Here is a 12500-nt window from a genome sequence, read left to right on the forward strand (position 1 = left end):
ATAAAAACAGCGACGAACCTACGTGTTGCGGCTTGCGTTCTCCTTCTCAGAGTGTCTCTCTTCGTCATAGTCCTTCCACTCCAAGAGCACCTGTGCAGTTTTGAAGAACACCATGGACACATATCGTGGTCTCTGGATGTTATTTGTTCTGAATCAGCTATTAGCTGAGTTGGAAAATGAGTCCAGCAATGAGATCCCATTAAGCATCGTCCTATTCTAGACCATTTTCTGTCCTTAGGAGGGTGTAAGTGTGTGTGAGTGTGTGTGAGTGTGTGTGTGTGTGTGTGTGTGTGTGTGTGTGTGCCTGTGTGTCTGCCTGTGCCTGTGCGTGTGTGTGCGTGCGTGTGTGTGTGTGCATGTGTGCGCGTGTGTGCGTGTGTGTGCGTGCGCGTGTGTGCGTGTGTGTTTGCACCTCCCTTCCCTATGAGACTGCTCCTCTAGAGAGAACTCACAACACAATATCCACGGGCAACAAAACAACTTCCTGGATACTGTTGCTATAGAAATGTTAAGTACTCTCTTCCTCCTAGACCTCTCTAGTGCCTGCCAGAACTGACATTTTTAATATCTCTATTATCTCCCAAATCTCTATTCATTGTTTGGGATGCGAAGCCAAGCAGGTTAATGTTTAAGCATTTTATCGCACAATTTCCACCATGTATCCTGTGCATATGACCAATAAACTTGGATTTGATTTGATTTGATTTGATATGCGTTCTGTGAACTGAGGTTGAGATACTCGGAGCACGAAGACTAATTCCTTTCAGGATTTCCCCCTAATGCTCCGTTGATAGCATTATGGGGAAATCCTGAAAGGAATTAGTATTTGTGCTCTGAGTATCTATCACCTCAGATTACGTAACAATGAATCAAACTCTCAGGTTTTCTTTTTTTTTGGGGGGGGGGAGGGGGGGTAACATTTAGTACTTTCATTATTTCATATCAAACCTGTTTGATCTGGGTGATGTTGTGTCGATGTGTTCAGGGTGTGATAGTGTTTTATGGATTGTGTTTGAAATCCTCTGCACTGTGCTGCTTTGTCCAATCCTCCCACCCCAAACAGTGCCAGTATGACGAACACACATCTGTGCTGCGTTTGTTTGGGGGCCCAGTGCATCAGAGGTGCTATCCTGATACAGTATGCGATGGTTCTCAGTGAACCGATCTGGTCTGGTAGCCTGGGAGGCTACTGAACCAAGCTGTTCTATTCTCCTGCTACCTGGAGGGGGGGGGGGTGGGGGGGGGGGGGGTAGTACAGTACCAGAGAACGTAGTGTACACTGTCGTTTAATGCAGCTGAGCACAGCACTCCAATCTGTAAATCTCAGATTGAGATTCTAATCTCATATCATGTCTGTTTGTAGTCTGTTCCAGTGGGGGGGGGGAACCCTGAACCATGCAACACCATAGACCTAATCTGAGTCAGATGGAAAGGGTGGCCAAGCTGAAACCCTGTTTGGGTTCATCAACGCTTTCTCTTTCTCTCTCTCTCTCTCTCTCTCTCTTCTCTCTCTCTCTCTCTCTCTCTCTCTCTCTCTCTCTCTCTCTCTCTCTACCATCTCTCTCTCTTGTCCGTTCTTTCTGTATTGTGAAATGTTCTCTGATACGGCCAGAAGAGAAAATGTTGTGGGCTGTTGTTGAACAGTCATTTTAGAGAGAATCTTCCTTATTTATTTAACTATATGTTTTAGGGCATTTCTGCTTTATTGGGATAGAGATAGTAGAGATTGACAGGAAGGAGAGAGAGGAGAGAGAGAGGAGGGATGACATGCAGGATATGTCGATGGCCGGAATCGAACCAGGGACCTTGCGATGATATGGTATGCGCCTTAGTGTGCTACGCCACTGAGCGCCCCCGAGAGAATCATCCTTAAAACACAGAACCCACCCTATGTCCCGGTACCTCCCACCATATGCCATACGGGTCTATGGAGGTGGTTGTCAGTCCAGGAGCCGACTGTCTCGTAGTCTGTCATTGAGAGTGGGCAGGGTACTGGGGGGGGGGGGGCGGGGGCTGGCAGGGAATCACACACTCTGTCAGAGGAGCTGTTTTCTTTCCCAACGCTGGCAGCTGGGGGTGGCATGGCCCCTATCGCCAGGCCAACGGCACTCTGACAGGACAAGGCTATTCTGGGCTACCAAGAGAGGTGCCCCCCCACCCCCCCCTCGCTGTCCCGTAAGGCCCTGGGTGGGTGGCCGGAGAGAGGGTGGCTGGGGGGGACGCTGGGGGGCCATAAAGGGTTTGTAGAGGATACTTGAGGCATTTGTGTCTGTAAGAGGAATGGGAATATCTGACTGAAACATTCAGTTGTGTATTTTTCAGATGACTCTTAATAGCTGTGTGTGTGTGTGTGTGTGTGTGTGTGTGTGTGTGTGTGTGTGTGTGTGAGGCTGTTGTTGAGTGTAGGTGGGTGAGTGGGGATGTGTGTGTGATGTGTGTGTGATCTCAGTCAGGCAAAGCGGGGGTACTGGGGCCCCCTGGTCAGGATGGGGGGTCTGAAGTGGTCCCATCCATTAACACGTCCTCCAGAGACACAGAGAGGTGTGTGTGGAAGATAACAACCATCGCCCCACACCCTCACACTCACACACACACACACACACACACACACACACACACACACACACACACACACACACACACTGACTCACTCACCCTCACACACACACCCTCACACACACACACACACCCTCACACACACACACACACCCTCACACACACACACACACACACACACACACACACACACACACACACACACACACACACACACACACACTCCTCCCCTTCATACTGTCTCCCTCTGTTCCGCGTGCCACTGCGCTGAGACACATCCGTGGTCTGGTCAGCCAGCGGGTGCAGTGGGCGAAACGAGGGGGGGGTTGATGAGGGGGTAAGGGGGGGGGGGGGTGAGTGGGATGTGGAGTGGGATGAGGACTGACCCTATGGCAGGCTGGCGGCGCCACATCCTTTCAACTCCCCCTCCTCGCTCTTCAGCCGGCCCGCCTGGATCACCCGTGTCACCCCGCCCTGTCACCCAATCACGGCTCAGAGGAAGCCAAGTGTTGGAGTGACTTACCTCGCTGTCACAGACAGTGTATGTGTGCGTGTGTGTGTGTGCGTGTGTGTGTCACATGGGTAGGCATGCAGCCGCATTGCTTTGAGATGGTGTCATCTTTGCCTGGCTTCACGAGTGTTTCCCACACAAGAGTGAGTTCGTCATGGAAACGGATTTAAACAAACAGTCTCATTCAGCAATCCACTCTCCACTATGTGTAACATTCACATTTCCTCATTGATAAACTCATATTGTATATGTGTGAAATTTCAGCTCATTGAATTCCTACCATCTCATCTAGCCCATAGCGGTAGTGACCCACATCCAAAACGTTCCACCTGAGTAAAGCTGAAGGCTTGCAGATACTACCGTAATTCATATATGGGTCCCAAAGGCGTTCATCAGAGTCTGTAGGATTTTGACATGAATACTATATGTTCTCTCTGCCTTGTGTTCCAGGAACTGTCCGGATGGCTTTGACTGTATGAAGGCAGGGAGGAATCCTAACTACGGTTACACCAGCTTCGACAGCTTCGGCTGGGCCTTCCTGTCTCTCTTCAGACTCATGACCCAGGACTACTGGGAGAACCTCTACCATCAGGTACACGACCTATAGAACCTCTACCATCAGGTACACGACTTCTAGAACCTCTACCATCAGGTACACAACCTATAGAACCTCTACCATCAGGTACATTACCTATAGAACCTCTACCATCAGGTACATTACCTATAGAACCTCTACCATCAGACACACTACCTATAGAACCTCATTAAAAAACATGTTTATGTTACAGTAATGCAAACCTTGACAGTTCCCTCTCTGCCATACCCTAAAGACATACATGGTGTTCTTTATGTTAACATGTACCCCCCCTCCCTCTCCTCTCCTCTCCTCTCCTCTCCTCTCCTCACCTCTCCTCTCCTCTCCTCTCCTCTCCTCTCCTCTCCTCTCCTCTCCTCTCCTCACCTCTCCTCTCCTCTCCTCTCCTCTGTCTCTGCCATACCCAGACCCTGCGCTCAGCAGGGAAGACCTACATGGTGTTCTTCGTGGTGGTCATCTTCCTGGGCTCCTTCTACCTGGTCAACCTGATCCTGGCCGTGGTTGCCATGGCCTACGAGGAGCAGAACCAGGCGACCATCGCCGAGGCCTGGCAGAAGGAACGGGAGTTCCAGCTGGCCGTGGAGCGCCTCAAGAAGGAACAACAACAGGTTTGCACAGGGGGTACTCTTTTTTTTTTTTGGAGAGAAATAGTAGAAAGACAGGAAAGGGTATGTCAGCAGGGCACAGGCCGGATTTGAACCCATGCCAACAGGAGCGTATGAGTCACACTGTAAGCCGTAGTTCTAGACCACTGGACCACCCCAGGCCACAACTTCTTTTCTTTTTTACCTCTATTTATACAGGGGAAAACATACTGAGACCAAGGCCTGTTTTGCAGGTGCAACCTGTCCACAATACATCTATACAATTACAAAACAACACATCAAAAAATACACACAGTTAAATACAGAAATCAATACATCCTATAAAACCACAATATATCAGCATACAGAATTTCCTGAAGCATGTTAGTGTACTTTCAAAGAATATCAGGGGTGAGATGTCATTTGTTACCGGAAGCAATGCTGGTATGTTATAGACGATACATATATCATTTAAACAACATATTGAAATGCTAACTTCATGACCATATCGTGTTTATTTAAACCATGGTGATGTTGAGTTGTTGCACCATGGCTATATATATTAATATGTATATATAGAACATAACATATAACATTAACATAACATTACATAACATAACCTATAACATTAACATATATATATTAAGAACATAACTCCAGCTATGCCTCTTAGGCTGCCCAGAAGACTCAGGACACTGAGTCGGTGCTGTCACCAGAGCTGTCCCCCTTGACCCTGCTAGACGACAAGGACCCACAGACGCAGAGCAAGAGGCGGAGCCTGGGGGGCGTGGCCGAGGAGACCGATAACGACACAGATGAGAGGATGTTAAAGGTGGATGTAGACAGTGGCAAGGTAAGATACTATAGCTACAGTGGACAGGGGGACGGTAAGATACTATAGCTACAGTGGACAGGGGGACGGTAAGATACTATAGCTACAGTGGACAGGGGGACGGTAAGATACTATAGCTACAGTGGACAGGGGGACGGTAAGATACTATAGCTACAGTGGACAGGGGGACGGTAAGATACTATAGCTACAGTGGACAGGGCGACGGTAAGATACTATAGCTACAGTGGACAGGGCCAGGGTAAGATACTATAGCTACAGTGGACAGGGCCAGGGTAAGATACTATAGCTACAGTGGACAGAGCCAGGGTAAGATACTATAACTACAGTGGACAGGGCGACGGTAAGATACTATAGCTACAGTGGACAGGGCCAGGGTAAGATACTATAGCTACAGTGGACAGGGCGACGGTAAGATACTATAGCTACAGTGGACAGGGCCAGGGTAAGATACTATAGCTACAGTGGACAGGGCCAGGGTAAGATACTATAGCTACAGTGGACAGGGCGACGGTAAGATACTATAGCTACAGTGGACAGGGTCAGGGTAAGATACTATAGCTGCAGTGGACAGGGCCAGGGTAAGATACTATAACTACAGTGGACAGGGCCAGGGTAAGATACTATAGCTACAGTGGACAGGGCAACGGTAAGATACTATAGCTACAGTGGACAGGGCCAGGGTAAGATACTATAGCTACAGTGGACAGGGCCAGGGTAAGATACTATAGCTACTATAACAACATCCAGACCACAACTAGAGAGATGGAACGTGTTTGAATTGGCGAAGGATTCTTCGATGAATACGCATTCTCGGAACAAACGACCGGTTGTGTGTGTGTGTGTGTTAAACATCACCTCTTGACCTGTCCCCCTCCCCCCTCCCCCCCTCCCCCCGCCCCCCCGTCCAGCCAACACTCCCCCTCCTCTCCCGCACCCTCTCGTCACGCACCAGGAGGGGAAGCCAGGTCAGTATCTTCAACTTCCGCCTGCGGAACCGAGACTCGGAGGGCGACTTCGCCGACGACGAGTTCAGCGTCCACGGCGACGCGGAGTGTCACAGCCGCGCGGGGTCGCTGGTCCTGCCGCGGACCCGACGCAGGCCCAGCACCTACAGCACGGCCAGCCGAGGCTCCCAGGGCTTCTACCCCAGCCTCAACATCAACGGGAAGATCTTCGTGGCGATGGACCAGAACGGGCTCTCCCCTCAGGGGCTCCCGACCTGCACCATGGAGAAGGTCAAGGAGGAGAGCGTGAGTCCTGCCATGTCGGTGTGTGTGTGTGTGTGTGTGTGTGTGTGTTTTAGATTCTGTTGTGACGGGACAGCGTGGCGGGTACTGGGGAGAGGGAACGTGCCGGGGGGCGAGTCTGAGGATGATACCGGGGAATAAGCGCATGGAATGGCGTCTATCCCCCTCCCTCTGTCCTCCGTAGGGACAGACCCCGGAGCTTAACAGCCCCTCTGGCTGGACGAGAGCATCTCTGACACGGATACAGAGTGTGTGTGTGTGTGATGTGTGTGTAGGTGTGTGTGTGTGTGTGTGGGTTTGTGTAGGTGTGTGTGTGTGTATCTGCGCATGTCTGTATGTGTGAGAGTGTGTGTGTGTGCGCTTGCGTGCTTGTGTGTGTGTGTGTGTGTGTCTGTGTGTGTGTGTCCATGCATGTCTGTATGAGTGAGAGTGTGTGTGTGTGTGTGTGTGCGCTTGTGTGCATGCGTGCTTGTGTGTGTGTGTGTGTGTGTGTGTGTGTGTGTCTGTGTGTGCTTACCTGTGTGTCTTTGTGTGCTTTGTGTGTGTGTGTGTGTGTGTGTGTGCGTGTGTGCGTGCACACGCGCACATGTGTGTGTGTGTGCGTGCGTGCGTGCGTGTGTGCGTGCGTGCATGTGTGTGTGTGCCAGAGTCCGCAGGGTGCTTACACTTTCACACCATAGCTGTTGTTTTCCATACACATGATTGATTCTGCCTATGGCCGCTTACACAGGAAGGTAGAAGCATAAACACATCGCACCTTCTTCATACACACTGAATCACACTCCCCATGCTATCTGTGTGTGTGTGTGTGTGTGTGTGTGTGTGTGTGTGTGTGTGTGTGTGTGTGTGTGTGTGTGTGTGTGTGTGTGTGTGTGTGTGTGTGTGTGTGTGTGTGTGTGTGTGTGTGTGTGTGTGTTCTGATAGGGAGTATTGTCGAGGATGACCAAAGGCTTCCTCTCAGGTTAGTGTACATTGTACATGCTGCATCCTACAATCCTTTGCTTCTCGGGGCATGGGGCAATATCTAAACAAAAGCATTCAGATCAGCCTATCATGACAAAGCAATCCGCAAACTGGCTCTGTATTCATGAAGTAGTTACATTCAACCAAATAAAATGGAATTCACCTAAATTTAGCTTCAACATTCCAATGTGTCAGATCCTCTGTTAGTTTTTAGTCATTACCACGTTTTTAGATGATCTGTATAATGACTTATAATGACTTATAATGACTTATAATGACTATGTCGATTAGATCTCTTGAAACCTCAGCTTTGCCTTGACAGGTAGTGTAGTCTGTTCCAGATGGGTGAGACAGAGAAGGGTGGGAGTGTGAGTGTGAGTTGGGGGGGGAAAGGGGGGGGGGGGCAGACGCCTAGTTGTCTTGGAAATGCAACCATGGAAACGCACAGTAGCAACAGATGCTAAATTAGTGGTGGGCCGGCGTGTCTCCTTTCACAGAAGACAAAGGACACACACACACACACACACGCGCGCACGCGCGCGCGCACGCACACACACACACACACGCACATACACGCACACACACACACACACACACACATACACACACGCACACACACACACACACACACACACACATATACACAAAACGCTCTTGTTTCCATCTTGCCAAACAGTGAGTGTGTGTGGGTTTTTAGGTGGGTGGAGATGTCGAGCTGTGCGTCACTCCAGAGTACCTGGGACTACAGACACCTTATGTAACCACACATTCATGTCTGTCACACACACACACACACACACACACACACCTGTGATTGCTTCCTAGTACTGTTCAAGATAAATGTGCATTAAATGTGCGAGACGTGGGTCACTGTCACTTATTAAAGGGTGCTAATTCTTCAGAGAATTAGTAGAAAGGTAAACAGTGTCCATCTGGCAATGTATGTCAGAGGTAGAGAGAGAGAGAGAGAGAGACAGAGAGACAGAGAGAGAGAGAGAGAGAGACAGAGAGAGACAGAAAGAGAGAGAGAGAGAGAGACAGGGAGACAGAGAGAGAGAGAGAGAGACACACAGAGAGAGAGAGAGAGAGAGAGAGAGAGAGAGAGACACACACACACACAGAGAAACAGAGAGAGACAGAGAGACAGAGAGAGATTGTTTGATAACTGTCACCACCATGCTTCAGTCGTGAATCATTGACCCAACATAAATTTAAAAAACCTGTCAGTGAAATCGTGTGTGTGTGTGTGTGTTTGTGTGTGTGCGCGCACCTGCCTGCCTGCATGCATGTGTGTGTGTGTGTGTGTGTGTGTGTGCGCGCTCCTACATCACCCTGTCCCCTCCCCTGACTGTCACCAGCGCAGCAGAGTGACAGATAAGAGCAGGACAACTGGTGTTTAAAAAATGGCAAATTTAGATGTTTTCTTTTTTTATGGTTCTCTCTCTGCGGCTGCTGTGTTTGCGTGGCTGACTTATTGATCTCACTCTGGGTGAGTTGTAGACAATGTTAAACTAGAGAGGAGACACAGAGGTTTATGATGTAGGAGTGGAGAAACCCAGCAGGGAGGGGCATCTAGGGCGTCTAGATCTGTCGTGTTTACGTCCTCATGTCATCAGCACCGTTCTTGTGGTCATCAGACCAAAACAAATGATCCTAAATGAAGCTTTGATCGAAACACTTTTGAAACCTTTTTTTTTTTTTTTCCTCAATAAGATGTTGATATTCAGTCGATATCAACGTCATTTTTAGAGTTGATTTAGGCATAAAATAGGTTCAGAATGGCGTCCTCGTCTAGAAAACGGAAGGTACTCGTTGACCTCTCAATGGTGGCGTATGACTACTATGTTTCAATATCACACAGATATTTTTAATCTTTTTTTATTTTTTTAATCTTTTTTAAAAAAATCTTTTTATTTGAGAGAAATGGTGGTTTCGCTGACCCTGGTCAGACGGTCGACTGCGCTTCCATCTCCCAGCCCCCCAGTTGGCTCGATGGGAGATCAAATCAACTCCTCGCGAATCTTTGTTTTCATTTCAACAATGTTCTACTTGTGATGTACTAGATGCCCTGCTTAAAGCTCATTAAAAAAAAAAAAAAGATGTAACATTCACACAGATCATCTGATGGATCCATCATGTCACAGTGATTCACCGCATGACTCAACCTCACGTCCTGGGGTACAGTTGACATGTTCTTGCCTCCTAGCCTCCTCCCCACCATGGTCTCCTTGTGTGTGTTCTATACAGGGGGCTAACTCCACCACGGAGCTGAGCACCATGCTCCTGCCTCGCCTGAACTCCCGAGAGGAGCACACATGCAGGGACCGAGCTCTGAGCGCTGCCAGCTACCTCACTGATGCCATGGAGGGTAAGGATCACCTCTGCTGGGCCACGAGAGGATAGGGTTGAATCCCAGCCGTGTGTGTAGGAGACACCAGAATAACCCATGGAAGACTCTGTACCGTCTGGTCCCCCCGGTCTCTCTGGAGCCTCCCTAGAGGACACTCTGGGTTGTTTGCTATTGCAAGGTGTTATTGTGTGTGTGTGTGTGTGTGCGTGTGTGTGTGTGTGTGTGTGTGTGTGTGTGTGTGTGTGTGTGTGCACGTGTGTGTGTGCGTGCATGCATGCGTGCAAGCAAAAAGGAGTTATCTTAGTCACCCTGATTAACCAAGAGGCCATTGGAGGGCACCACACACACACACACACACACACACACACACACACACACACACACACACACACACACACACACACAAATATACACACAGGGACGGCCCTGGGCGCTCACTGCTTTTAGGATTGGGTGGGGGTGTCATGGGCTCTGTTCAAGGGTGTTCTCTTGGGAGGTAATTGCTGTTGCCAGCTGGGCTTCTCTCCCCATACCGTCTGGGTCTGCTGCCCGGACGTGACTGCGTCCCCTGTGGTACCGTCCCTAGTGCTGGTTTGGAAACTACGTCATGTAGATGGGCCACATTCTTGCATCCGTACAGGTTTCCAGTTCGGACCAGGCAATCAGGGCATTTTGCAGGGTCCCATAAGTCCACTATTGTCAAAGTGGGGTACACATACCTCCGGGGGTACGTGGATTGATCTAGGGGGGTACGCGAAATAAATCTGTGATTTCCCTTCCCAAACAGTCCTGTTGAATCGCCGACTGCAGTCTCAGTACCAAAAATAAATGCATGCACCCGATCCAACAGAATAATATTATCACAATGTCTAATATGTAAGGGATAATGTTCATAGAATATCAATTATTACAAAATAACCAACAGGGGGTACATGACTGTTAAAAGTTTGGGAACCACTGCCTTAAGTGAAGGGTCGACACTGAGAGTCCACTGAAAGAGAGGTAAAGAGTTAGAAATGGAAGCCAGGTTCTCTGAAGGAGATGAGGGAGACCCCTCACCTCATCTCTCCTCCCGTGCTGAGCTGGTGAAGAAGGTTCGCTGGATGAAATGGCGCGCCTGAAACCTCCCTTCCTTGGGACAGGTGATAGGCGGGGCTATCACTTGCAAGCGTCACCGGGTTATACCAGGCGTGATTGAATAGGGGTCTTCAGAGAACGGTAGACTAGAGTGTGTAGGGGAGCTTAGTGGCGTAGCACACTAATGCGCTTACCACGTAATCGCAAGGTTCCTGGTTCGATTCCGACCCTCGACCTATCGTGCATGTCATCCCTCCTCTCTCTCTCTCTCTCTCCCATCCTTCCTGTCAACCTCTACGGTCTCTATCCCAATAAAGCAGAAATGCCCTAAAAACATATTTTTAAAAATAAATAAAAAAGAGTGTGTAGCCCATAGTGAGGGGTAGTCGAAGCGAGTCGACTAAAAGACAGCTGATAAGACACTAAAAGCACTTTTGTCAAAATTGCCCCAAAGCAGATTCAAACCCGCAAAGTTCAGATTGCAAGTCTTGGTTCTACACCCTCTGCCTTCCACCACCCCTAACCTCCCACCTCTCAAAGCATTGTTGCTTATATGATCATTACGACTTATAATGTGACCAATAGGATTCTTCCTTTTGTGTCAATAGCTATGAGAATCGCGTCTTATAATATGAGGAATAGGAGAAGGTCTTGAATGTCAATATTTGCATGTGCACTGTACTGATACTGATGCTGTATGACACAGGGCTTGCTCTCATCGTGACTCAACACATGACAATGCTCATCTTGAAAGTCGGTTGAATAAATCAAAAATTCAAGTCCTTCGATTCAGGCTGTTCAATTGAAATTCCAGTTGGAGTACTAATGAATGAATAAATAAATTTATTTTTTTTGGTCAATGACTTGATAATGAACTGAACATGAATGACATTTCTTCAACTCTTAAATTGGAGTATCGCTTTTAACATTCACAATTGGAAAAGTTGAACGTACGCTTCAAATCAGCCACCCTGGAATAACAGCTGACGGAGGAAGGAGAAACGGACTGTGAGACTCTCCTACACAAGGGCATGTGGGGTCTTTAAACAATAATAAAGCTGTGATTGCCCTCTGTAAAATGACGAGAATGTAACCCCCCCCCGCCCCCTACCCCCACCCCCCGCCTCCCTTCCCCTCCTTCCTTCTTCCCGACCTCCGACCCCCAGAGCTGGAGGAGTCTCGTCAGAAGTGTCACCCCTGCTGGTATGAGTTTGCCCACCGCTATCTGATCTGGGACTGCAGTCCCCGCTGGCTGAAGATCAAGGAGCTGGTCAAGGTAGGTGGTTGAGACATGAGAGGTCACAGGTCAAAGAGTACTACGGACCTGTAGCCTGAAAGTGACTTGTTCAAATATCTAGCTGGGCGGAATATTAAAGTGGGTACTGGACTGGGAACTGTAATATGGTGTCATATTATATGAATATGATTTTTGTGTTTTCTGTGTCACATATTGTACAAATAAAGATCTCCTCTCCTCTCCTCTCCTCTCCTCTCCTCTCCTCTCCTCTCCTCTCCTCTCCTCTCCTCGCCTCGCCTCTCCTCTCCTCTCCTCTCCTCTCCTCTCCCCTCCCCTCCCCTCCTCTCCTCTCCTCTCCTCTCCTGTCCTCCAGTTTATGGTGATGGACCCGTTCCTAGACCTAGCCATCACTGTGTGTATCGTGCTCAACACCCTGTTCATGGCCATGGAACACTACCCCATGACAGATGAGTTCAACGGAATGCTCTCCATAGGAAACCTGGTAGGTGGACCACATGTTGATATGC

At 48.9% G+C, this 12500-nt stretch overlaps 1 protein-coding gene across 1 annotated transcript in view; it reads left to right on the top strand.

The window, feature by feature from the left end:
• Positions 1–12500, top strand: part of scn5lab (sodium channel, voltage gated, type V-like, alpha b) — a gene marked incomplete at its 5' end in the record, with an annotated part of 55607 nt that overhangs the window by 21015 nt on the left and 22092 nt on the right. Inside the window, 7 exons of the mRNA XM_083688908.1 lie at positions 3518–3659; positions 4070–4270; positions 4920–5099; positions 6008–6349; positions 9557–9677; positions 11903–12012; positions 12347–12475. Coding sequence (XP_083545034.1) covers positions 3518–3659; positions 4070–4270; positions 4920–5099; positions 6008–6349; positions 9557–9677; positions 11903–12012; positions 12347–12475 — 1225 coding nt within the window. The remainder of the gene's footprint in view (positions 1–3517; positions 3660–4069; positions 4271–4919; positions 5100–6007; positions 6350–9556; positions 9678–11902; positions 12013–12346; positions 12476–12500) is intronic.

The sequence above is a fragment of the Argentina silus genome (genome assembly GCF_951799395.1).
Source record: "Argentina silus genome assembly, chromosome: 1".
NCBI lineage: Eukaryota > Metazoa > Chordata > Actinopteri > Argentiniformes > Argentinidae > Argentina > Argentina silus.